Source organism: Phyllostomus discolor, chromosome 13, assembly GCF_004126475.2.
Source record: "Phyllostomus discolor isolate MPI-MPIP mPhyDis1 chromosome 13, mPhyDis1.pri.v3, whole genome shotgun sequence".
NCBI classification, from domain to species: domain Eukaryota; kingdom Metazoa; phylum Chordata; class Mammalia; order Chiroptera; family Phyllostomidae; genus Phyllostomus; species Phyllostomus discolor.
In genome coordinates this window covers 654336-681318 of record NC_040915.2, presented here as the reverse complement: position 1 = coordinate 681318, position 26983 = coordinate 654336, and the positions used below count along the sequence as shown (strand labels likewise).

The following is a 26983-nucleotide window of genomic DNA, read 5'->3' as shown; positions in this document are numbered from 1 at the left end:
GCACCCAACATAGGAGCACCCAAATACATAAAGAAAATCTTAGAGGACTTCAAGAAAGATATGGACTGCAACACAATTATAGTGGGAGATTTTAACACCCCAGTATCAAAAATGGACAGATCTTCCAAACAAAATATCAACAAAGATATTGTGGCATTGAACAATACCCTTGATGAAATGGACTTTACTGATATATACACAGCCCTCCATCCAAAAGAAGCTAAATATACATTCTTTTCAAATGTACATGGAATATTCTCAAAGATAGACCACATGATAGGACACAAAACAAGCCTCAACAATTTCAAGAAAATTGAAGTCATACCAAGCATTTTCTCAGACCACAAGGGACTGAAGCTAGAAACCAACCCCAAGGAAAAAAACCCAAAACACTCAAAATCATGGAGATTCAATAGCATGCTATTAAACAATGAATCGGTCAAGAATGATATTAGGGAAGAAATCAAAAGGTTTCTGGAAACAAATGAAAATGAACTCACAACAACCCAAAACTTATGGGACACAGCCAAGGCTGTCCTGAGAGGGAAGTTCATAGCGATACAGGCCCACCTAAAAAGGTTAGAAACATTCCAAACAAACAACCTAACCCTACGCCTACAAGAACTCAAGGAACAACAACAAAGGCAGCCCAGAGCAAGCAGAAGGAAGGAAATAACCGAGATCAGAGCAGAATTAAATGACATAGAGACTAAAAGCACAATTCTAAGGATCAGTGAATCCAAGAGCTGGTTCTTTGAAAAGATAAACAAAATCGACAAGCCTTTAAGCAGACTCATCAAGAAAAAAAGAGAGAAGACCCAAATAAACACAATCAGAAATGAAGGAGGAGAGATTACAACAGATACCACAGAAATACAAAGGATTGTAAGAAATTACTACAAAGAACTGTATGCCAAGAAATTTGAAAACCTAGGTGAAATGGACAAATTTCTAGAAAAATATAATCTTCCAAAACTCAATGAAAAAGAAGCAGAAAGCCTGAACAGACCAATAACAACAAAAGAAATTGAAGCAGTAATCAAAAAACTCCCAACACACAAAAGCCCGGGACCAGATGGTTTCACAGGAGAATTCTACAAAGCATTTAAGGAGGAGCTAACCCCTATCCTTCAGAGACTATTCCAAAAAATCCAAAAAGATGGGAGTCTCCCAAACTCTTTTTATGGGGCCAACATCATCCTAATTCCAAAACCAGATAAAGACACAACAAAGAAAGAAAACTTCAGGCCAATATCACTGATGAACATTGACGCTAAAATTCTCAACAAAATACTGACAAACCGCATCCAACAATACATTAAAAAGATCATACACCATGACCAAGTGGGATTCATTCCAGGGATGCAAGGATGGTTCAATATTCGCAAGTCAGTAAATGTAATACATCACATAAACAAAAGCAAAGACAAAAACCACATGATCATATCAATTGATGCAGAAAAAGCATTTGATAAGGTACAGCACCCATTCATGATAAAAACACTCAGCAAAGTGGGAATAGAGGGAGCATTCCTCAACATAATAAAGGCCATATATGAGAGACCTACAGCCAACATCATACTCAATGGGCAAAAATTAAAATCTTTTCCACTAAGATCAGGAACAAGACAAGGCTGTCCACTTTCACCACTTCTATTCAATATAGTACTGGAAGTTTTAGCCACAGCAATCAGACAAGAAAAAGAAATAAAAAGCATCCAAATCGGAAAGGAGGAAACAAAACTGTCACTGTTTGCAGATGACATGATAGTATACATAGAAAATCCTATAGACTCTACCAAAAAACTGCTTGACCTAATAAATGAATTTGGCAAAACAGCGGGATATCCAGAAATCAAAGGCAATATCCAGAAATTAAAGGCATTTCTGTACACCAACAATGAAACAGCAGAAACAGAGATCAAGGAAAAAATCCCATTTGAAATAGCAAAAAGAAAAATAAAATAACTAGGAATAAACCTAACCAAAGAGGTAAAAGACCTGTATTCAGAAAACTACACAACACTGAAGAAAGAAATCAAGGAAGACACAAACAAATGGAAACATATACCGTGTACATGGATTGGAAGAATTAATATCATCAAAATGTCCATACTACCCAAAGCAATTTACACATTCAATGCAATTCCTATTAAAGTACCAATGGCATATTTCACAGACACAGAACAAACACTTCAAAAATTTATATGGAATTATAAACGACCCCGAATAGCTGCTGCAATTTTGAGAAAGAAGAGTAAAGTAGGAGGGATCACAATACCCGACACTAAACTATACTACAAGGCCACTGTAATCAAAACATCCTGGTACTGGCATGAAAACAGGCACATAGACCAATGGAACAGAACAGAGAGCCCAGAAATAAACCCAAGTCTCTATGGTCAATTAATATTTGACAAAGGAGGCAGCAACATAAAATGGAGTAAAAATAGGGCAGCCACGTGCAAAAAAATGAAACTTGAGCACCAACTTACACCATATACAAAAATAAATTCAAGGTGGATAAAAGACTTAAATATAAAACGTGACACCATTGAAGTCCTAGAGGAGAATGTAGGTAGGAAAATCTCAGGTATTTCATGAAGGAACTTTTTTACTGACTTGTCCCCTAGAGCAAGGGACATAAAGGAAAGAATAAACAAATGGGACCTCATCAAAATTAAAAGCTTCTGCACAGCTAAAGAAAACAGTATCAAAATTAAAAGAGAACCAACTGTATGGGAAAACATATTTGCCAATGATACCTCAGACAAAGGTTTAATCTCTAAAATACATAAAGAACTTACAAGACTGCACTCTAAGAAGACAAGGAATCCAATTAAAAAGTGGGCAAAGGACTTGAACAGACACTTCTCCAAGGAGGACATACAGAAAATCCAAAGACACATGAAACGATGTTCAATATCGCTAGCTATCAGAGAGATGCAAATGAAAACCACAATGAGATACCACTTCACACTGGTCAGAATGGCCATCATAAACAAAGCAACAAACAACAAGTGTTGGAGAGGTTGTGGAGAAAAGGGATCCCTAGTGCACTGTTGGTGGGACTGCAGACTGGTACAATCACTATGGAAAGCAGTATGGAACTCCCCCAGAAAACTTAAAATGGGTCTGCCTTTTGACCCTGCGATTCAACTGCTGGGACTCTATCCTAAGAATACTAAAACACCAATCCAAAAGAACCTATGCATCCCAATGTTCATAGCAGCACAATTTACAATAGCTAGATGCTGGAAGCAACCTAGGTGCCCATCAGTAAATGAATGGATCAAAAAACTATGGTACATTTACACAATGGAATTCTATGCAGCAGAAAGAAAGAAGGAGCTCCTACCCTTTGCAACAGTGTGGATGGAGCTGGAAAACATTATGCTAAGCTAAACAAGCCAGGCAGTGAAAGACAAATACCATATGATCTCACCTTTAACAGGAACCTAAATAACAAAACAAAGAAACAAGCAAAATATAACCAAAGACACTGAAATAGAGGCCAGGCTGACAGTGCCCACAGAAGACAGTAGAGGGAATTTAAGGGGACAGTGGGAAGGGCTCACAGGAACAAACTTAAAGGACACATGGTCATAAACTAAGGGGAGGGTGGTAATGGGAGGGAAGTGGGGAGGGGTGGGAGGGGGGACTGGATTGGGAGTAAAAAGGAGAAAACTGTATTTGAACAATGATTAAAATAAAATTTAAAAAAAAAAGAAGCTAGTGCAAAATCACATACTAAATTGGCCCTGGCTGGTCAGGTTCAGTGAACTGAGCGCACGCCTGCAAACCAAGATCGCCAGCTCCCAGTCAGGTCATGTGCCTGGGTTGCCCTCAGATGGAGGCGTGTGAGAGGCAAACTGATGTATCTCTCAAACGTTGATGTTTCTCTCTCTCTCTTTCTCCCTTCCTTCCCCTCTCTCTAAAAGTAAATAAATAAGACATTTAAATAAATACCATTTTTTAAAATTGCATACTGAATTGTGTATACATAAAATCCGAGAAAATGCAAATGATTCTATAGTGATGGGAGCAGAGGAAACTTCTGAAGCTAATGGATGCCTTCATCATCTTGAGTAATAGTTTCATACATCAGCAGAAAACATCAAACTGTACATTATACATATATGTAGTTTATTGTTCTAGAACAAAGTTTCCCAGGAGGTGGCCCAACCACCTGGCTCTGCCTGAGGTGTGAGCGCTGCTGGCACCAGTCCTGACCCCTGGAGAGGAGGCCGCACTCGATGGGGCAATTCGGCAGCTACCTGTGTGGTTGGGCCGGGGCCTGTCTCCACTGAAGGCCGAACTCTTGCTCCCCTTCAGCTCTTTTCCCTGCCCTGACCTGCTTCTCTCCCTCCCTCCAAGGACACCTCCAATAAATCAAACAAGAGATCTCACCTCAGGCTCTGCCTCCAGGGCATCCAACCTTGCATTAGCTTCACTGAGTTCCCTCCCCTGGAACAAATTTCTATCTCAGGCTGTGCTTAAGACTTGCCCCCAGGAATGACAGCTCCCTGAGGGACACATCCCTAGAACAGTGCCTTGAATACAGCAGAGCCCAGGGCTTGGCAGGGCTTGGTAGGCAGCACCCCTTTTGTTCTGGGCTGATCTGGCCTGGAGGCATTGTGAGTCGTAGCAGGTGGGCATCAGCTGAGGGGCTCACAGACTGCGCCAGGCCTGGGACAGCAGCTCAGCACCTTGAGCACATCCTCCAGGTGAGGGACAACATGCAGCTTGCATTCTTGGGGAAGGGTCCTCTGGGAAGATGACACCTCAAGGGTGAGCCTGGTTGCACCTCGTGGGTCCTCTGCAGGCTTCCGAAGGTGTGTCCCTGAGCCACACCCAGGGGAGAGACCACCCAGCCACTACCCAGCTCTGTGTGAGGAGTGTGTGTGCAAGTAATGAAGGCCCAACAGAGGGGCCTGCTCCAGGGTTCTTTCCCTTTTCACACTTCATGGGAAGAAGAGGAACTTAAAGCAGAGCACACAGTCCTCCTCTCACACAACAGAATTGGCACTTACAGGGGGGCGGGACTTTAGCTCCCTGAGGATGAAGTCTGCTTGGGAGAACAGTTAGGTGTAGTCTGCACAACTCCCTGTTACCTCGAGTCCTAAGCAGAGGTTCTAGCCCCTGGCATGTGCCCCCAGGATGTCGCTGAACACACTGGGCTATCTATAAACGCCCCCAACTGCACCGACAGCATCTGGAAGAGGGGCACAGCCTGGGACCCCCTGCCCAGACAGGGGCTGGCACGGAGGTGCCAGTTCAAGGTTGCAGAATAAGTGAATGATGAGGGCAACAGCGCCGTTGGTTACACTAGACAGCCTACCGGACACTCTGCAGGCCCAGATGCAGTCCCAGACTTGTAATCCCTCGGTGGTGCCCTTATCCCCCGTCCAGCTCCCTTCCTCCGCTATTCCCAGCTGGGCAATGGGCTCCAAGCCCACCCCAAGGTCCTCCTCGCCTCTAGAACACGCAGCCTTGCCTGGCTTTCCCCTCTGCCTGCAGGCTCTCCCTTATCCACACCCAATACACCCGGCAAAGTCCTGCACGTCTTTGAACGACCTGTCTGCTCTTTTTCCATCCTCCCAGCCCCATAACCCCTTCCAGCATCCGCGCAGTCTTTAGACAGCAGGATCTGACCCAGATTGGTCTTTGGGGAAGGTGGCTTTGGGGGAACTGCTGCTAGTATGACCAGCAGGGATGGCTTCTCGTGGCCAAGCCCTGTCCACCACCGGGCCTTGTGGTCTGAGGGGACTGCCAGCACCGAGCGGGCTGCTCAACCGGGTCCTTGCTCCCTAGCTCGCTTCCATCATTCAGAACATCGGGGGTCCCAAGGCAGGGGTGCAACTCCGGTCACCAACGTCCTAGCAGCTCCACTCTGGGCACCCACGCGCCTGCCGGGGCCCACCTGGCCCTCGACCTGGAGGCCTTCCGGTGGCCGGCCGCGTACCACGCCAATCGTCTGTGGGAGCAGCTGCGGCAGTTCTGGGCCGACCACTTCTCGCGGCGCTTCTCGCCGCGGCGCCCGCCACTGCGCCGCATCTCCTCCATGTCCACCTTCTACCTCCTGGAGCACAGCGCGCGCCAGGCCGAGCTGGGCCTCAGCTACGACGCGCCGCGCACGCGCCTGGACGATCGGGCGTTCGTGTTCCGCAGCGGCCGCTGGGCCGCGGAGGGCCAGCCGGGGCGCTCCGGGACGCCGTCGCGCCCGCCGACCGGCCCGGGCGGGAAGGCGCAGGTGCCGCGCGTCCGCAGCCAGGAGTTGCTGGAAGAGAACAACTACCTGCGGCTGCAACAGCAGGTGCTCATGGACATGCTGACCGAGACCACCGCGCGCCTGCAGCTGCTGGAGGCGGCGCTGGACCGCGAGGCCTGCTCAGCGGCCCCGGCGCGCGTTTGGCAGGCGCGCAGGCGTGGGCGGCGTGCTCGCATAGCAGACCCCGTGACGCAATAAATCCATGCGGCGCACGCGCGCCTCCCTCCTCCCAGTGGTCTTGGCACGATCTGGGACTCCTCGTGATTTGGGAGGGCTGCGCTCCCACAAAGTCGGCCTCCCGCTGCCCGGTGTGGGCCGGTGACTTGGGCGGCAGCCAGTCTTGGGATGGGGCGATAGGGCCGCGGAGGAGGATTGTGCGTGACCCTTTGGGAACGCGCAGTGGGTTCAGGCTTGTAGCGGGCAGTGCGGCAGTGTGGGAGGTAGGGTGAATGGGGTGGCAGGCGATGACATTCTTGGCCTTGGGGACGCAGGGCGAAGTCCGGGAACCTGGGGCGCTCAGGGGTGGAAGGTGCGGTGAGGCGGGCGGGGCCGGGCGGGGTCGCGGACTTTGCACTTGGCCGTCCAGCGGAAGGGATTTCAGTCTGAGTCCGGGATAAGTGTATATTACGACCAGGAAACTGTTCCAGGAAAGCAGCTGTCTGGAAACTTGGGGCTCTGCTTCCCCCACCTGGCTGCTTGGTTTTTGGCGAGTCGCTTCTCCGCTGCAGCCTCCTTTGCTTTTCCTTGGAATACACGCACTCTCCAGGGATAATCTTGTACACATATAGGATTTGCCTAACCCGCGTTGTTTTACTTATTTATTATTTGTTGATTTGAAAGAAAGATTAAAACATCAATTTGTTGTTTCACTCGTTTTTGCATTCACTGTTTGAGTCTTGAATGTGCCCTTAAGGGGGATCAAACCCACAACCTCAGTGTATCAGGAGGACGCTCTAACCAACTGAGCATCCGGGCCAGGACCCAACCCCCCTTATTTTAAAATTGTGCATTAGTCGCCAACATTTAAGAATCTGGAGTTATTTAACAGTTAAAATCCAGATTTCCTGTGTTCCCTGGAAAATCCAGATGTCTTGGCCGCCCTGGACCTTCAGTCTATCCAGAGCAGGTGGCTGATCTGAATCGTGGCTATCCTCACCTGGGCCATTTCACTCCTCTTTCCTCCTGTCCGCTCTGAGTTGGATCACGCTCTAGAGGCGTTCTAGATTGTTGCTCGCTCCCAGGACATGGGGCTGTCCACAACCCCAATACACACACCAAGGTATGGGTGCCATGTGGAATGCTTTGTACTTGTGAATGATGTGGTTGCACAACAAAGGTGATAACACTGGTGCCTGTGATCTGCAACCTTTCTTTCCCCTGGAATGCAGACAGGCCACTTTGGGTTCCTACCAGAAACTTGGGTTGATAGAACTCAGACCCATTTCCCTAGGGCCATGTGAAACCCTGGAGAGTAGTGGGTGTAGTAGTAGTAGTAGTCTACTCCTGAGAGCAGGAGTAGACTAAAGATTACTAAACCCTGTATTGTCAACTGAAGGTCAAGGGTCATTGGTGCCAATTCAACACCAACGGGAGTCCCCAGTTTGGGGTGCAGTGAAGGGAGAGACTTTATTCTGTGCAAACAGGTCAGCCAGTGAGCAGTACTGCTGTGGAACCGCGTGGTGGCTCCTGTGTGGCAGCCCAGTGGTACATTTACAGCCGAGGAGCTCCTTTGTAAGGGTGGGCCCAGCTGGCAGGAGCGCAGGGTAGGAGGAGGCTGCTCCATGCAGCTTTTTCATGAAGTGCAGACAGCATGGGAACCCCCTTGTTTGGTAATGACTATAGACAATTTAAAACTTTCAGCCCAGTTAGCCCCCAGAAGTCCCTCTTAAAGGGCCCATGATTCTCAGGATCCACAGTATAAAAACAGCCTTATTTAGTGAATTAGTAAAACAACACAAAATGTCAGTAGACACTACCTTAAAAATACTTCTATTGAACAGTGCTCTTTTGTATTTTAATTCTGATTCTGTATATTAATATATATTGAATAATTTTTTTAAATTCTTATCATTGTGAAATAAGATTTCCTTTTAAAATAAGGAAATAGCCCTGGCTGGTGTGGTTCAGTGGATTGAGCACCAGCTTGTGAACCAATGATCGCTGGTTCAATTCCCTGTCAGGGCACATTCTTGGGTTTCAGGACAGGCCCCCAGTGAGAGGTGTTCAAGAGGCAACCACACACTGATGTTTCTCTCCGTCTCTTTGTCCATTCCCCTCTCTCTAGAAATAAATAAATGAAACCTTTAAAATTTTTTTAAATACCTAAGAAAATAAAAAAATATACAGAAAAGAAAATGGGAAGGGAATCAAAATGGTACTCTAGCAAAAAAAAAAAAAAAAACACAAAAGAAGGCACAAATGGAGCAACTACATTAAGTGAAAGAAACCAGACATAAAAGACAACATATTGTGTGATTCTGTTTCTATAAAATAAGCAGATCCAAAGAGCGGATTGGTGGTTACCAAGAGCTGGAGGAAATGGGAAGAAGTGTTGTGCAGGGTTCCTTTTGGGTTCAACAGAAAGTTTTTGGAACTATAGTGGTAATGGTTGCACAACATCGTGGCTGTTCTAAAACCCACTGAATTGTACACTTTAAAATAGGGTAGCTCAGGTGGTTAGAGCACCGTCCTGATACCCTGAGGTTGCTGATTGGATCCCTAGTCAGGGGACACACTGAAATCAACCAACAAATGCATAAATAAATGGAACTGTTACAGAACACCAAGGGGGGCCTAGGATGATCTGCTATTACCCGAAAGGAACCTCCCAGGTTTGTTATGTCTGGCACCAGAGGAAAGACTCTCTCAATGCTAGAGGTTTGTGAAAAGGAAAGGAAATGTTTATTTAATGCTATACAGACGTAAAGTGACCAAATGTCTTCATCAAAATCCCAAAGTCCCTTAAAATACCCACAAACACGCACAGTCCTTCTGTAACCAGAAAAGACACCGGCATTCGGGCTGCCTGTCACTACCAAATCCAATAAGCAATGACAGCTATTGAATCTTTCGTAGGAGCTTTATTCAGATGGCTGGCGATCCAAGAAGATGGTGGGTTCATACCCTAACAAAGCCATCTTCCCCTTTCTTTCCTGGCCAGATCTTTTGTAAGGGGATTGGGGGAGGAAAAACAAGGGTTGGAGAGAGCTTTGAAATTTAGCAGCTGCAGCATTTCTGTCCTGGGCAATTAGCTGTCTCCAAGGGGGAGGGGTAGTCACCTGCTTCTTCCCGAACGGATGTTGTCTCCAGGCAGTAATCTGTAGCCAGCGCCCCAGGAGGTCATCTGCTTTTTCTCAGGCGCCAGGATGGGCCTTACCTGTAGTTTCTGAAACAAAAACTTAACATACACATTACTTGCTAGATTTATGGCTATTTACCTTAAGCTAAGATTTTCCAAGTCTTAAGACCCTATCACTTCCTTCCCCCCTTTGTCCAGTCTGGGGTACCATATCTCAGGAAAAGAAATAGAAGTCCAAGGCTCAGGCAGCCCCCGGTTCTTCTCAGTAATCTGTCTCGGCTGGGAGGCCTCCCTTGGTTCCTGGCACCATCAGCTGTGTCGCCAGGATCTCTGCTAAAGCTGGGTGGTGGTTTCCCCTTCTAAAGCTGCGGGGGTCCCTACTCTGGCAAAGCCGAGAGGTTCTATCTCCACTGCCCCAGCCATGTGGTTCTCCCTGCACAATGGCTGCAGGAATCTCCACTCTGCCAAAGCCATGTGGTTCTCCCTTACATGTCCACAGCTGCGTGGCTCGCTCTCAATGGCCGTGGGAGTCCCCACTCTGCCAAAACCTCGAGGTTCCCTCCTCAACGGCTACCACATCTGGGTTTAAATCCCCGAGTCAATCCTCCTCTGCAGCCCCATTTCTGGCTCCTCCCACCATCGGCTACACTTGCTAGCCCTCTCATACCCTTCCAGCTTTACTGGGCTGCCATCGTGAGTCCGGGTAGGGTGGCCCCATGTCATGGAGCCAATCTTCTCCAAGCTCCCACGCAGGCGCTGTAACTCTGGGGGACCTGCCCCTCAGTTATGTCTTGGCGGGGAAGTTACTTCCATTCCCCAGGCTCAGAGCATGGCCACAGCTATTTAACATATACATGTAACCAGATAAAGGTTATAGATATGTTAAGTGACCACACCAGAGGTTAGCTACCAAGCTGTTGCTATGCAAAGTTGTTGCTACGCAAAACAGCTCGCAATGGCCCTTCTCTATCTGTCCCTTCCCTCAACCCACACCTGTGGGGGTGGGGAGCAGTGAGGACATCCTAATATTTCCTGAACACCTTGAGTTCTGGACCCCATTCCAAATCCCTGTTTGGGGCCCCCCTCTTGGCTGCACCCTGTTACAGAACAAGTCGATGTTTTTCTCTCTCCCTTTCTCTCTCTAAAATCAATAAATAAAATAGAAAAATAAATGAAATAGTGAGTTTTATGTGAGTTTAACCACAAAACATGTTTTAAAGGATGAAACATGTTTTAAAGGAGGACAGATAAACATGAAGTGAGAACCACATGTGATAGGGGGAAATATCAGGAATCACAGAGTCTATCCAAGAATGACTGGAGTTCAGGGGCTGCTGTTTCGGCCAGTGCCTGCCAGACCAGCAGCAGGCAGGCAGGAGTCCCATGTTTATGCAGGGGCCTCCAGGCTGATAAAGGGCCCCAACTGAATGACGCAGAAGGATATGTTCACATATCTTTGTCCTTTCTGCTCCTGAATTTCACCCCCTGACTGAGTTGGCCAAGGAAGGATGTGACAGAGCACAAAGAGGAACAAAAGACTGTGGCTTTCACTGTCTACAACTCACAACCCTCTGGGGAACACACTTTGCAAAAATATTTTTGGGTTTGAGGAGGGAGGTCAAAAAGGCTGTAGATTTGTGTGCAATGAGAGAAAAGATGAAGGGAAGCAGGATTAGAGATCCAGGTATGTCTCCCATCTTGGAAAAGCCTTTCTTGACTCTGCATTAGCTTTCAGCTGCTGCCCCATTCCCCTGCTTCCCTCTATAACTACACTCAAAAAGTTGCTTTTATTCACTGTCTTCAGTTCTTCCCCTCCCTCTTTGCTCTTAATCCCCCTCAACTTCCAATTTCTCCCCTCCCCCCACTCTCTTCAGCCTGCTGGATGCCACTGATCTCCAGTGCTGCCAAGTCCCTCGGCCAGTTCTCCAGCCTCATAGTGGCCCACCCCCCAATAAGCAGCATTGTGTGCAGCTCACTCCGCCTTGAAACACTGTCTTCACTTGGCTTCTCAGCACCATGCTCTTCTGCATGCCCTCCTGCCTCGCGGAGGCTGCTTCTCAGTGTCTTGCTGATTTTCCTTTCACTTCCTTCAGCTGTCTGCTTAAATGTCACCTTTTCCATGACGTTTTCCCTGATGACTTTATTTAAAAGAGCATGTCTTCACCCCACTCCCAACCAGCACAAATTATTCTTCTTCCTGCTTTGTTTTCCAGCATCTTTGTTTTCCAGCATCACTATCTGATGTGCCATATATTTTATTTATTGTCACCGCTCCCCACCCCCACACACACACTAGAATGTAAGCTCCATAGGGCTTTCTGTTCTCTCCTCTATCTCAGTGTAGAAAAGTGCTTAACACTTACCAGACCCTCTCCAAATATTTCTAGAATGAACAAAGGTCCACAAGAGAAAGTAACTGCGTCTCAGGGAGCAGAAAGTGCTCGGCCTTTGGCCTTGCCACAGATTCCTGATCCCCTAGGCGTGGGGAAGGTGTAGCAGGTGCTTTAGAACTTCCAGATTCATCTGATCAGCCCACCTCTGATTTTAGCCACAGCACTAGTGCTGGCTTTGAACACAGTCGGTGCCTCATTTCTAGCCTCTGCTGTGGGGTCTCTGCTTTTCTGCTCCCAGGCTTTCCTCAAAGTTGCAGGCACTCTCTCTACCCACAGGAATAGCCTGGAGTGCCTTCTGGGGTAACCTTCAACTAGGAAGGGACACAAGTCAAAACACACTGTTGAATTTCACCTCTACTCTTTGTCATTCTCATCACTCTCTCTCTCATTTCCTGAAGTCAGCCACCAAATAAAGTACACCCAAGTTCTAGGCTGAGGCTCTGTTTTCACGAGGATCCTCGCGAAGACAGCAGGAAGTACCGCTACAGAAGCCCAGCCTGTGCAGCTCTGAAATGGTGGTGAGGGGTCCCATTGCTCACTGCCAAGAAGTGTGGCTTCGAATGCCTGTTGAGAACCACCCTGCCTGGTATCAGAAGCTGTAACCCCCACCAAGGCTAAGGCTGAGGGAATGACCTTGGACCGAAAGCCAGCAAGGAGACAAAAGCTTATCTCCCTGGCAGGAGCACCGTTTCTGCTCCTTTTACTTCACCCAGCCTGGCCCCCAATGCTTATGGGTAAGATTCCCCAAGGGGAGAATGATGGGTAAGATTAGCCAATGATGGGTAAGATTCCCCAAGGGGAGAATGACCTAAGACAGGCACGATCACATGAGAAGCCCCCAAGGAAGGACTTTGGGGGCTACAGCAAAAGGGGGTGATGGACCCTTGCCCCTTGGCTTTGACATAGCCTGAGTCCTCATTGTCTGGGAGAAAATCTCCTTATCTCCTGGTTGCCTTAGTTCCCTTGCTCCACCTAAGCCAGAAACAATGACAGGGTGGTGCAGCTCTGTGCTGGAAAGAGTGGGTTCCCCGGGTGATCAGGCCTAAGAAAGAATATGTAAAATCCTGTGAAACCTGCTTTGTTTAGAATGCTCCCAGTTGAATGATAAGGGTCCAGGGAAGAAGTAAGTTTGTTCCTTAAAGGTTTTTACAGCTCTTTGACCCTGACTCAAAATAGGTCCTCAGACTTCCTTGTTATCTATTGTTTGATCCTTACTTCCTAAAAATGAGTAATGAGCTTTACCTGAATTCTTATGCAAACAAAACCAATAAAAAGCCTCTCCAGCTGGGGAACGGGGCGCTCCCCACTAGAGAGAGTGGCCATTCCGTTCCTACTTCCCCACAGGACCTGGTTGTCTCTGTGTATGTTTTTCTCGAGTGTTGACAAGCCATCCACAGCATTCCGCGGTCACTGCAGGCCCATGATCGCGTCAAATGCCAGAGTTTGGTGAAAAGGAAAAAATGATTTCTTTGAAAGTTACACAGATTTAGAATGTACCATTAAGTCCTGCTCCCTTTAAAACCGCCACAAACACACAGTCCTGGCCCCTTTGCCAAACTGGGCTGGAAGTCCACGGCTCAGCTCTCCCAGTCCCAGTTCAGCATTCAGGCATCTTCCATGAATCCAGGCTCAGTGGGACAGGCCCTGTAATTCCCAGAACCATGGGCTGTGCAGTCGTGTTCTCCAGCTCTTAGTCCAAAACCACATGGCACCTCCTTTCACAACAGACCTCATGGTGGGCCAGTGGGGGCCCTTCTTGACAGACCCCCTACTCCCTCTCAAACTGCATGGCAGAGTGAGCGACAGAGAGTGCACACCTCATGGCTGCCAGGCCTAGTTTAAATCCTGGCCTGGAGCTTCTGGCGTGACCCCATTTTCAGCTGTTCCCACAGTGGGTCACATCTCCCTGTTCTTTGTACAGTTCTTTTTTTTTTCGGCTGCCATTATCAGTCCAGGCAGGTATGGCCTGGTGACATAGGGCAAACCGCCCTCCTGCCTCTTGAGCAGGTGCTGTAAGCACCCCCCTGTCCCCCTACATCACAAACCTCCTCCCCCCACCCCATATAAGTCAAAGTCACACCCATCTGCCTGGCTGCCACAGATATGCAGAGCACCTCTCAATGGATGTCCTCCGCTTCCCCCATCCTCCAAGCCAGGTTCCTGGGGAACATCTCCATGTCCAGGGCATCCAGCTCAACACCCCATTACAGGAGCGCTAGAAGGCCAGCTGTAGGGATGGGAGGCCGGAACTAGATTGCCCATTGTTCAGAAGGCAGCAGAGGCCTCTCCCCACTGCTAGTGAGTGAGTCGGGTGGTGAGACCTCCACTGTCCTAAAGCAGGACTACCTCCAGTGGGCTGCAATGAGAAGTTGAAGGGAAACCTTGGCTGGTGCAGCTCAGTGGATTGAATGCCAGCCTGAGAACTGAAAGGTTGTGGGTTCAAATTCCACTCAGGACATATGCCTGGGCTGCTGGCCTGTTCCCCACTTGGGGGCGTGCAAGAGGCAACCAATTGATGTATTTCTCTCACATTGATGTTTCTCCCCCTCTTTCTCCTTCCTTTCCCCTCTCTCCAAAAATAAATAAAATCTTTTAAAAAATAAAATAAATGTATCATCTTAGCCAACATGAATGGCATTAGGCACATTCATGTTGCTGTGCAGCCATCGCCACCATCATCTCCAGAACGCTTCCTCTTGCAAAGCTGAAACTCTACACCTGTTAAACAATGACCTCCTGTTTCATCCTTCCCTGGCCCCTGGTGACCGCCACTCTGTTTTCTGTCTCTCTGAATTATGCAAGTGGAATCATACAATATTTGTCTGCGACTGGCTTATTCACTTAGCATAATGTCCTCAAGCTTCGTTCATGTTGTAGGACGTGCCAGAATTTCCTTGCTTTTGAGGATGAATAATAATCTATTGTGTGGCTACCCCATATTTTATTTATCCAATCATCTATCAGTGGGCTCATGGGCTGCTTTCACCTTTTGACTATTGTGTGTAGTGCTGCTACGAACGTGAGTGTACAAATATTTCTTTGTGAACCTACTTCCAATTCTTTAGTGTATGTATATACCTAGAAGTGGAACTGCTGGATCATACATTAAGTTTTTTTAGGAACCTCCACACTCTGTTCCACAGTGGCTGCACCATCTTACATTTCCACCAACAGTGCACCAGGGTTCTAATTTCTCCAAGTCCTTGTCAACACTGCTTTTTAATGGACTGATTTCAGAGAGGGAGAGAGGAAGAAAGAGAGCGAAGGAGAAACATCAATTATTGTTCCACTTATGTATGCATTCATTAGTTGATTCTTGAATGTACCTCGACAGGGGATCAAACTGAGTTGATGCTCTCTGGGCTACAATTATGTGTGTGTGTGCGTGTGTGTATTTTTAAAGATCTTATTTATTTATTTTTAGAGAGGGGGATGGGACAGAGAAAAAGAGGGAGAGAAACATCGATGCTAGAGAGACACACCAACTGGTTGCCTCTCGCACGCCCCCAACTGGAGCCCTGGCGGGGAATGGGACTGGCATCCTTTCCATTCAAGGGCTGGTGCTCAACACCCTGCGAACGCACTTGTTTTTTTAACAGTAGTCATACTAATAACGGGTCTGAGGTGGTATCTCCTTGTGGTTTTGTGTTTCCTGAAATTTGCTAATACAGTTAATATTGCATTGAAAACTCTTGTGCGTAAGATGGGAGGCTCATTTTTGCTTATAATAACAGAAATGCAAAATAGAAAGGTAATACAATGTAATTTCTCAGCTAAAACCTCCAGGTTTGTAGCACACTCTCCTGGCAAGACTGCAGGGAGCTGCCATTCACACACGTTGCAGGGGGAATGCAGATTGGTACAATCTGCTGTTTATGGAGACTGGACAACGTGCAGCAAAGTTGCATGTGCCTTCACCTCTAAGCAAGTGATCCCACTCCTCAGAATCCCTCCCAAAGCTCATTTTTTTATTGTTGGTTTGCATTTCCCCCCACCCACCCCCACCTCCCACCTTCGATCCTTCCCCCCTTTGGTTGTGTCCATGGGTCCTTTATACATGTTCCTTGATGACCCTTCCCCCTCCTTACCCCCCTTCTCCCTCCCCAAAGCTCACTGTAGTAGAAGTGGCCCTGAAGTGAAGAGTGCTGTGTCAGTCATGGATCGTTCTCTAGGTTCCACTCTCGCTCACATTTTCTCACTTCTAATTCCTACTGGGAGACCATCCTGGGCAGGCTGTGCAACTGCACAGACTCTTCCCTAGAACCTGAGGCCCGTTCCGAGACACATTGCATAAAGTCCCCTGAGGGTCCTGGGGACTGTGTGGGGGATCACCTTGGTAACCTTGGGGGCTGGTGTTAGCTCGCTCTCTTCTCCTGGTCACTTACACTCCTTACTGTCACCTCCTAAATCAAGTCCCGTCAGGCTCTGCTTTCAGGGGAAGCAAGGCCAAGTCAGACACACGATGCATTCGGTTCAATTAACACAAGCTCGTAAATTTGTTGATCAGTATGTTTAGAATTTAAAAAGCAGAGTTTAAAATGAAAAGCAGAATTCCAGCCAAGATGGAGGTGTAGAAAGACACACTGTGCCTCTTCACACAACCCAACAATTTAAAAATGAGATAACAACCAGATCTGACAGAAAATTGAACTGTATGGAAGTCGGGCAACCAAAGAGTTAAAATATACACATTCATCCAGACCGGTAGGAGGGGCAGAGTCAGGCAGCTGGGCGGAGAGGGGTCAAGGACAAAAAGTGGTGGCACCGGACACGTAAGGCATCTCGAACACAAGACCGCAGAGGGCGGACCCTGGGCACACAGGCAGCTGGCAGACCCAGCAAGGCAGCGACTGTGAAGCAAGGCACTGCACAAAAGGCGCCTGGCTGTCCGGACCACATTCGTGCACAGATAAACCAGGCAAAATTGGGCAGTGAGACAGACCTCGCAACCTAGGGTCCCAGCGCCAGGAAATAGAACCTCGGGACATTGATTAAGAACACGTGTGGGGGTTGAGGCACAAGGAGAGATTCCCAGACTCACAGGAGAGTGCGCTAGAGAGACCCACAGGGTCCTAGAATGTACACAAGCCCACCCACATGGGAATTAGCACCAGAAAGGCCCAGTTTGGTTGGGAGAAGTGGTGGAAGGGACTGAAGCCCGACGGAGAGTGGAACAAGCGCCATTGTTCCCTCTTGGACGCTACCCCACATACAGTGTCACAACCCAGTGACAAGGTTGCCCTGCCCTGGAGAACACCTATGGCTCCACCCCTCATACATAACAGGCCCAACCGGACCAAAAAAAAAAGAAAAAAAAAGGCTCAAACAGAAGTACAAATCAAATCCCCAGAGCCAATACTTTTAAATGACCAAGAGATAGCCAACCTCTCAGATGCACAGTTCAAAACCCTGGTAATCAGGATGCTCACAGAATTGGTTGAATTTGGTTGTAAATTAGGTGAAAAAATGAAGGCTACTGTAAGTGAAATGAAGAAAAATGCACAGGGAACCAATAGTGATGGGGAGGAAACTGGGACTCAAAACAATAGAGTGGAGCAGAAGGAAGAAAGAAATAACCAAACAGAAAAGAATGAAGAAATAAGAATTCAAAAAAATGAGGAGAAGCTTAGGAACCTCCAGGACATCTTTAAACATTCCAACATCCGAATTATAGGGGTACCAGAAGGAGAAGAGGAAGAGCAACAAGTGCAAAATTATTTGAACAAATAAAGAAGGAGAACTTCCCCAATCTGGCAAAGGAAATAGACTTCCAGGAAGTCCAGGAAGCTCAGAGAGTCCCAAAGAAGTTGGACCCAAGGAGGAACACACCAAGGCACATCATAATTACATTAGCCAAGATCAAAATGAAGGAGAGAATCCTAGAAGTAGCAAGAGATAAGGGGACAGTCACCTACAAAGGAGTTCCCATCAGACTGTCAGCTGATTTCTCAAAAGAGACCTTGCAGGCAAGAAGGGGCTGGAAAGAAGTATTCCAAGTCATGAAAGGCAAGGACCTACATCCAAGATTGCTCTATCCAGCAAAGCTTTCATTTAGCAATGGAAGGGCAGATAAAGTGCTTCTCAGATAAGGCCAAGTTAAAGGAGTTCATCATCACCAAGCCCCTATTTTATGAAATGTTAAAGGGACTTTTCTAAGAAAAAGAAGATAAAAAACATGTATAGTAAAATGACAGCAAATTCATAATTATGAACAACCATACCTAAAACAAAAAGAAAAAGAAACTAAGCAAACAACCTGAACAGGAACAGAACCACAGAAATGGAGATCACATGGAGGGTTAGCAACAGGGGAGTGGGAGGAGGAGAGAGGGGGTAAAGGTACAGAGAATAAGTAGCATAGATATACGTAGAAAATAGACAGGGGGAGGGCAAGAATAGTATGGGAAATGTAGAAGCTAAAGAACTTATGACACGTGGACATGAACTAAAGCGGGGGGGGGGAATGTGAGTGGGAGAAGGTGTGCAGGGTGGAAGGGAGTGAAAGGGGGGAAATTGGACAACTGTAATAGCATAATCAATAAAATATATTAAAAATAATAATAAAAATTCAAAGGATTGAATTAAAAAATAAAAAAAAACAGCAAAAATCCTTATCCTGTCCCAGTTCAATCCCACACGGAAATCTGTGATGATAGTTTTCACCCACTTCCCCAGGCTGAATCATCTCCCCAGGTCCCGCCAGGCACAGCCTTCCCCTGGCTGGGGTTGCAGCACCGGCTGGAGCGCCCCCTGCTGGCTATGCGGGCCCTGGCCAAGCTGAGCCTCCTGTAGGGGATCCACCTTTTGTAGTGGGGCAGGCTGGGGGATTGCATTGGTTTGTTCCAACCGGTTGCTGAAGCTCTTTGAAAATCTGGGTGACTGCTCTCCCTTGGGAGCCTCGCCAGCCAGAATCCCAGGGCTTCTCTCCTGGATTGCAGCTCCTCTAGTGCTCCTTTTGGCCAGGTGCCCTTGGCCATCAAACCGGCTGGGATGGTGAAAGGGGCACTGGACGTGGATGTGCCTGGAGTCCACTTCTGCTCTGCCCACCCGCTGGTTTTCTGACTGTGCACGCCTCTGTTTTGTGGAGATGTGGGATTCCTGAGAGGCCCCACTGAGGCAGAAATGGTGAAGCGTCCAGTTTTGAGGTCTGGCCCTGAAACAGTCACTGAGACTGCCTGAACTTGTATACCCTCCCTCCTTCTCCTCCCCAATCCAGCTTCGCAGCTTGTGACTGTTCCTCCTTGTGGCTGTGACTGTCACTGTTTGGTTCCTTCTGCTTACCTGGAAGGTGCCTTCAACGGCTCCCTCTGACACCACTTCCAGGGACTTTGCCCTGCCCTTGGGCCTGACAACAAGCTTTCCTTTATCTGTTGTACTAGGCCAGGGTCATAGACTCATTTGACTCAGTAATAACTCAACTCTGAAATAAATACTAAACTCCAGGACCCAACACTGGTCTCACCAGACAGCAGGAGGATCAGCAGACAGCCCTGAGTGGGGAAGCCAGCGGGAGGGGGGATGCTGAAGGTGAGGAGGCCAGGCCCGGGTACAGCACGGGTATGGGCCCTGCCTGTCTCCTGACTGGCGGATGGATGGATCGGACAGACCCTGACTGAGGTGAACCTTTCAAAGGCTAAGTGAAATGTTGGTGTGCTACCAAGCTGTTTTCTACTTGTGAGCGGTGAGCCCCATTCATATTGAGGGGAAACAAAGCAATCTCGCCCTGTAATGGTGGCAATCTGGATTTAATTTAGCGTTTTGGCTAATTCCTCCATCTTCCAAATTTTCTCCTTTTTTCCTTTCTTATTCTGTAGCAGACACTAGGTTCCCTGTGTAACCCTAGTCCTTTGCCAACAGAACTGTGACTGGGTCCCACCCTCAGAGCTGTCCCATGTCGATTGAGGGATAAATCCAAATCTTAACTTCAGGTTTTCTTGGTGGGTCCATCTCCCTGGCCTTGGTTGGCTGGAGCTGATCGTGTGACCAAGTTTTGACCCAGGAGACTAGACCTGGGGATATTTGACTTGGGGCTTGTTAAAAAATATATAAGTAAAAAAGAAAAAAAGACTAAAGGAAGAGAGAAGTAGCAGAGGTAAAAAAAATTGATTTGTTAACCACACCTTCCCTCCCCTCCCCCGCAAAAAAACAACAACAACACCCAGATGGCTTCACTGGTCCATTTCATCAAGCAGAAATAAACATCGATCTCACACAAACACTAGCAGAAAAGAGAGGAGGGGGCACACTCCTGGCTCGGTGCCTTTGCGAAGGCCAGCATCACCTAGGACAGAGCGTGGCAAAAATCACTACCAAATCTGGAAAAAGAAAATTGCAGACCAACAGCCCTTGTACATACAGACTTACATATCCTGATAGAACATTAGCAAATCAAAGCCAACATTATTACATAAAAAGATAATATATCACAACTGAGTAGTATTTATTCTAGGAAAGCAAGGCTGCTTAATATTTGAAAATCAGTCAGCAGATACTTTTCTCACTCTGCATCCTTGCCAGGCCTGGAGATCACAGATCTGTAAATATTTTTTAAAAAATTTTATTTATGTTTAGGGAGAGGAAAGGCAGGGAGAAAGAGAGGGAGAGAAGTGTAGATGAGAGAGAGAAACATCAATCAGTTGTCTCTCTCACATGCCTCGACCAGGGACTGAACCTGCAACCCAGGCACCTGCCCTGACTGGAATAGAACCTTTCACTTTGTGGGACAATGTCCAACTTTTCCACACTGGTTAGGGCTAGATCTATAAACTCGTGTTCAAACCCCTGCCCTTGCTGGTGTGGCTCAGTTGCATAGTCTGGTAACCAAAAGGTTATGGGTTGGATTCCCAGTCAGGGCATATACCTAGGATGTAGGTTCAATCCCCCTCTGGGCCAGGTGATCCTCAGTCCAGGCGCATACAGGAAGCAACTAATCAATGCTTCCCTCTTGCATCAGTGTTTTTTTTTTTTTCTCCCTTCCTCTGTCTCTAAGAGCAATGAAAAATGTCCTTGGGTGAGGATTAAAAAATAATCCTTACATGTATTTCAGAATGCAGAATTTCCTAGATTTTAGGAAATGCTATGACATCCAGTGGGGTCTGAAGCAGCACTGCCTAATCAAGCACATTCGTTCACAGTTCTACTGCAGAGCATAAACACGTTCTCCCCAAGCAGGATGAGGCAAGACTGCAGACATCCCCAGATTAGCTCAGGTGAAGTCTTGCTGCTAAATAAATTGGCCTTAAACTTAACAAGTCCAGACAGCTTTCTAATTTTCAGAACTATGGAGTCTGGATTGCAGATAAGGGACTATGGACATGAATCATTCTTTATTTTTGCGAAGATTTTATTTATTTATTTTTAAAGAGAAGGGAAGAGAGGTAAAAAGGGAGTGTGGTTGCCTCTCCTGTGACCACATATGGGGACTTGGCTCACAACCCAGGCCTGTGCCCTGATTGGGAATCCAACCAGTGACCCTTTAGTTTGCAGGCCGGCACTCAATTCACTGAACCACACTAGCTCAGGCTGAATTATCCTTTAATCTTTGTCAATCCTACTATTGCTTTAATTTGCATTTCCCTGAATACTTGTGAGGTTGAACCACTATTCATAAATTTTAGGTCATTTACATCCTTTTTTCTTATTGGTCTGTTAAATTGGAGGTACCGTTGCATTTATTAAGGCTTTTGGCTCTTTTTTCCCCTTACATATTTTATAAATATTTTCTCAGCCTATCATTTGCTTATATGTTTTCTTGTTATATCTTTTCCTAGAAAAATTAAAAATTTGCATGTAGTCAAATATATATTTTGTTTTTTAGCTTCTTGGTTTCAAGATTCATTTGGGGATTACATAAATATTCTTTTATTCTTTCCTTTTATATTTGTTTTATATTTAAATATTTATTATGAAATCTTTAACACATTAGAAAGGAATTTCAGTATTTTTTGTTATTTAAGAGTAGGGTTTCTCAATTGCAACACTATTGATACTGGGAGCCGATAATTTTTTTAAGGATTTTATTTATTTATTTTGTGGGAGGGAGAGGGAGAGAAACATTGGTGTCAGAGAATCCCCCAGTTGCCTCTCTCATACCCATAACTGGGAATCAGTCTGCAACCCAGGAATGTGTCCTGACTGGGAATTAAACCAGTGACCTTTTGGTTTGCAGACTGGCACTCAATCCACTGAGCTACACCAACCATAGCAGGGGCCGATGATTTTTTTGTTGTGGCGGCTGGCTTGTGTATTGTAGGATGTTTAGCAGCATCCCTGGCCTCTACCACCTGCATGTCAACAGCGTCTCTCTAAAATCAATGAGCGTATCCTCAAGTGAGGATTTAAAAGCGCACACACGCACACTCAGGATAGGCAAAAGTACGTTACAGTTGTTTGTATGGAAAATGATACAATAATCAGTAAATAATAATGCAAGAATAAACTTTGTGTTTTGTGTACTCACAACTGTAATACTTTTGCCCCACCCTCTATATGTTTCATGTATCTGGAAAAGACATAATCCAAAATGTTTACAGGAACTTTATCTTTAAATGGTGGGAGCATGGGTAATACATTTTTTTCTTCTCGGTATTTTCAATTGTTCTGGTGGCAAACACACATTACTTGTATATACAAAGCTTCACAATTCTGAGCGGTGGGACTGTGGACGCCAGGGCGTGACATTCTGCTCCTCTTCCAAGCACAGTGTGATGCTGGAAGCTGCAAAGATAGCTGCGGCGGGCCAGCGGTTAGATCACGGGGTAGGGTCCCAAGGCCACCGCAGCCCCCTGCGGCGTGGCTGTGTGATCGCGGTCCTGCAAGGAAGAGCTTCCTGCGGGCTTTATAACCATTTAAGCAGTCCACGTGAATTCGGACGCTTTGAGCACTGCGAACAAAGAACCCCGCCGCTGAGCGCCCGGCAGGCGGAACTTCCCGGCGGAGGGGCGGGCTCTCCCGAAGCGGACGTTTCGAACCTTCTAGGGACCGGCCCAGGTTCCGCTGGCTTCAGCCTGCTAGCTCTCCGTGCCACGCGTTCAGTACGTACTGCTGACTAAATCACTTCATTTTTTTATCATGGTAAATATACATAAAATAAAAATTACCATTTAAACAATTTTTAAGTGCACAATTCAGTGGCGTTAAGTTCATTTACAGTGTCGGAAATACCACCACTATCCACCTCCAGAACTTTTTCATCTCCAACTGAACAGTCAACAAGAGCCCCCCCCCCCCCCCCCGCGGCCACGCCCCGGTGGCCTCTGTTCTACTATCTGTCTCTAGGGATTTGCCTATTCTAGGTACCTGATGTAAGTGGAATTGTACACTATTTGAGCTTTTGTTGTATGGTTTCTTTTACTTATAGCTTCGAAGTCTATCCGTGTGGTAGCATGTGTCAGAATTTCATAACTTTTAAAGCTGTATGACCACTCTGTAGCTTGCATATAACTGGGTTTCCTACTGATGGACAATTGTGTTGGTTCCGCCTTTTAGCTACTATCGTAATACCTCTGTGAACTTCGGGATATAAGGACTGTTTGATTCCCAGTTTTTCCATTCTTTCACACAACCAACTGAGCCACACTGTATACTGAAAATTCTCCCCATTCGGAATTAGATGTTGCCTCATTGCATGTTGGATTCTCAAATACACCTTGGACATCTTTGTAGATTTTGCCACCATTGAACACTCTCTTTCTATGCCAGTGCCACAGTATTTCAATACAACATTAACATAGTTTTACACGGTTGATACGCCACTTGTTGTTTTGTATTCTGCTCTTTTCCAACATACCCTTATATCACAACATTTTTTCACAATATTAAAAATCATAAAAACATAATCTTATAGTTGTGATGTGGCACCACAAAATATAAAGAAAAAAGTAGAATATACCAGTTTCCAAGTTCTAAGCTGTCAATTTTAAGATATACCATTACTTAGGCACCCCTACCAAAAAAAAATTGTTGCCAATTAAACTATCTCCTGCCTTTGGTTTTAAAGACACATCTCTATTTTAAAGAGGTTAAACTGAAAAACAAAAGTTTTTACAATTGCTGAGAAAGATCAATGAATAAATGTGCTTCATGTCTGTATGGGAAAGGGCTTTCAAAATTAAAGACCAATAAACTAAAAGGGGCCCTGGCTGGTGTGGATCATAGGGCTGAATGCCGACCTGTGAACTAAAGGGTCACCTGTTCGATTCCCAGTCAGGGCACATGCCTAGGTTGTGGCCAGGTCCCCAGTAGAGGGGAGGTGAGAGGCCACTACATATTGATGTTCCCTTCTCTTTCTCCCTCCCTTCCTGTCTGCCTAAAAAATAAATAGATAAAATCTTTTTAAAAAATCAATAACAATGAATAATGAACTGAAAAATGTTATGGTAACTATGGCCATAGGTGAACAGCCTTAGTAAAGACCAAAAGCTCACTAGAGAAAGAAGTCAAACTGACAATTTATATGAGGAAATTGGCTATAAATGCATATTATTCTACCTCCATAGCAATCAAACAGATGGTAAATTTTCTCAGTATGAAATTAGCAAAGAGTAGAGGAAAGGAAATTTTTAGTTCCAGCAAAACAGAGGGGATGTGAAGCCTCTCATGTCAGAGAAGGTTGTTCATCTCTATGCTGTCATCATTAGTAGCCCTAAAGATACTGATAACTTTCACTGAGAAGTTTACTTCTAGAAATTTAGCCTGAGGAAATGATCTAGTTTTTCTATGATGATTCTACATTACTCTTATTACAGAAAGCAACAGAAAGAAATTAGGACAAAAACCCCAGAAGAGTGGCCATGTTATTAAAGGTAAAAACATTTTATACACACACACACACACACACACATATTTAATATACTACCAGGGGAACAGGGTTTTCCCTCATCTAATCAAAAACCAGTGTTCCCCTGGCTGGTGTAGCTCAGTGGATTGAGCGCGGACTGGGAACCAAAGTGTCCCAGGTTCGATTCCCAGCCAGGGTACATTCCTGGGTTGCAGGCCATAACCCCCAGCAACCGCACATGGATGTTTCTCTCCCTCTCTCTCTCTCTCTCTCTCTCTCTCCCCCCCCTTCCCTCCCTAAAAATAAATAAATAAAATCTTTGAGAAAAAAAATTTAAAAACAAAACAAAAAAAACCCCCAGTGTTCTTAGGTCATTTAATAGTACCAGAGCTCTCAAATGCTGTCCCCTATTATGAAGACACGTCCAGGCCTTGGCCTAGTTGGTTGGAGCATCGTTCCTATATGCCAAGGTTGTGGTTTCATCCCAGGTCAGGGCACATATAAGAAGCAGCCAACAACGGATTTCTTTCCCTCTCTCCCTACCTCTCTCTCTCAAAAATGAAATAAATTTTAAAAAGAGGAGGAGGAAGAGAAGAAGGAAGGAGGAAGGAAGGGAGGGAGGGAGGGAGGGAGGGAGGGACAACAACAGCACCTGCAGGATGTATGATGTCTTGGAGAGACAGAACCTAAGAACAAAGAGAGTTCTCCTTGCTTTTGAAGTACCCAGACATAGACCTCCTATCTGGAACACTTGGGAGTTCCACATCTTGGTGACTTAAGCAAAAATGTCTTTCATTCCCTCTGGCTCCATTTGAAGCAGTATTATTCACCCTGCCTGTTCCATTTGCATCCCCCTCACAGTTTTGCTTAAAAACAGCTATTGCTTTTGGCTGAAGACCTGCCCTGCACTTGAAGTTAACAGCTTTGTCATGGCCTTTCAAGGTCAGGCCCTGCAACTTCTGGGATCCTATCTTGAATCACCCTCCATTTATTCTATAGGGGTCCTCTCCAGTTTTCGCAAACCTGTCAAAACTGTTTTGGCCTCTAAACCGTGGCATGGGTGGGAACATGCTTTGCTAGCATCTCTCCTTCCCTGTTAGGTACCGCTGTGGCAGTGTCCATCACTGCCTTACGGTGAATTTGTTATTGCCTGTGTCCACCAAGCCTGAGGTGAGGCGCGCAGCCAGGATCAGACAAGGGGAGGCCTGGGAGAGAGACTACGAGCCTTGTCTGTTTCTCTCGGTGCTGCTGGAAATCCTTTTCATCATTAGCACGTGCTCTATGCGCACACAGGGTGACCCTGGGGGCTCGCAGAACACAGGACCTCCACCCGGTAAACGGACGTAACCGTTTAGATAGCCTTGGGAGCATTCCGAGGGAATCCGCTCGGGACAGAGTTATATTCTCTTGCAGCGAGATATTTCACACGGAAACCAGAGGACAGTTATTTTGTAGAAATTTATTTATAAGGCCAATTAGTTACCTGCGCAGGGGCGGACTCTCCAAACGTGCCGGAGGCACTCAGCTCCTAAGAGCCACAACCGAGAGTCCTGCGCTACATCTGTTTCACCGGATTTTTATAGAGAAAGCGAGCAAGCAAGCCTGGTACAGAAGCTAAGGTGGCATTTAGCGATTGGCTACATTTGTACAATGCACATACAATCATTGGTTACTTCAATATCAGCACCGTAGGCAAAATTTCCTCTTGGCGGGCAAAGATAAGCATTCATGCAATTTCCTGTTATGTTCTTGGCTCCCGACCAGGACCCAACCATTTCCTGCTTCATTGTTTAACTCTAACAACTCCCCCATTTTCTTTGGGAAAATCAAACCATTGATTCTTCATCACTAGGGAGGATGGTATAAGGTTGGGATAGGACCATGAGTTTAACGACCTCTACCCTTTCTTTGATGAAATTTATCAGCTTGCTTAATATAATGGGTCCAAATACTAGTGCAATTAATAACATAAGTAGTGGTCCTGCTATGGCAGACAATAGGGTCATTAACCAAGGGGATAGTTTAAACATAGAGGCATACCAATTCGGGTCCTCATCTTCTTTTGACCTGTCTTTTAATCGTTTAGTTAAAACTTTGATATTTTCTTTAATGACCCCAGAATGGTTAGCATAGAAACAGCATTCCTCTCCAAGTGCGGCGCATAAGCCTCCCTGCTGTAGGAATAAAAGGTCTAAACCTCTTCGATTTTGTAATGCTACTTCTGCAAGGGAGTCGACTTGCCG

General features: G+C 46.3%; 1 protein-coding gene across 1 annotated transcript; it reads left to right on the top strand.

Annotated features, from left to right (window-relative positions):
* The first annotated feature begins 4777 nt into the window (after positions 1 to 4777).
* Positions 4778 to 6494, top strand: CBY3 (chibby family member 3). The gene is made up of 2 exons (XM_036014436.1): positions 4778 to 4791; positions 5833 to 6494. Exons 1-2 carry the CDS (start codon positions 4778 to 4780, stop codon positions 6467 to 6469), a joined length of 651 nt encoding a protein of 216 aa, XP_035870329.1. The 3' UTR covers positions 6470 to 6494.
* Positions 6495 to 26983: the final 20489 nt, after the last annotated feature.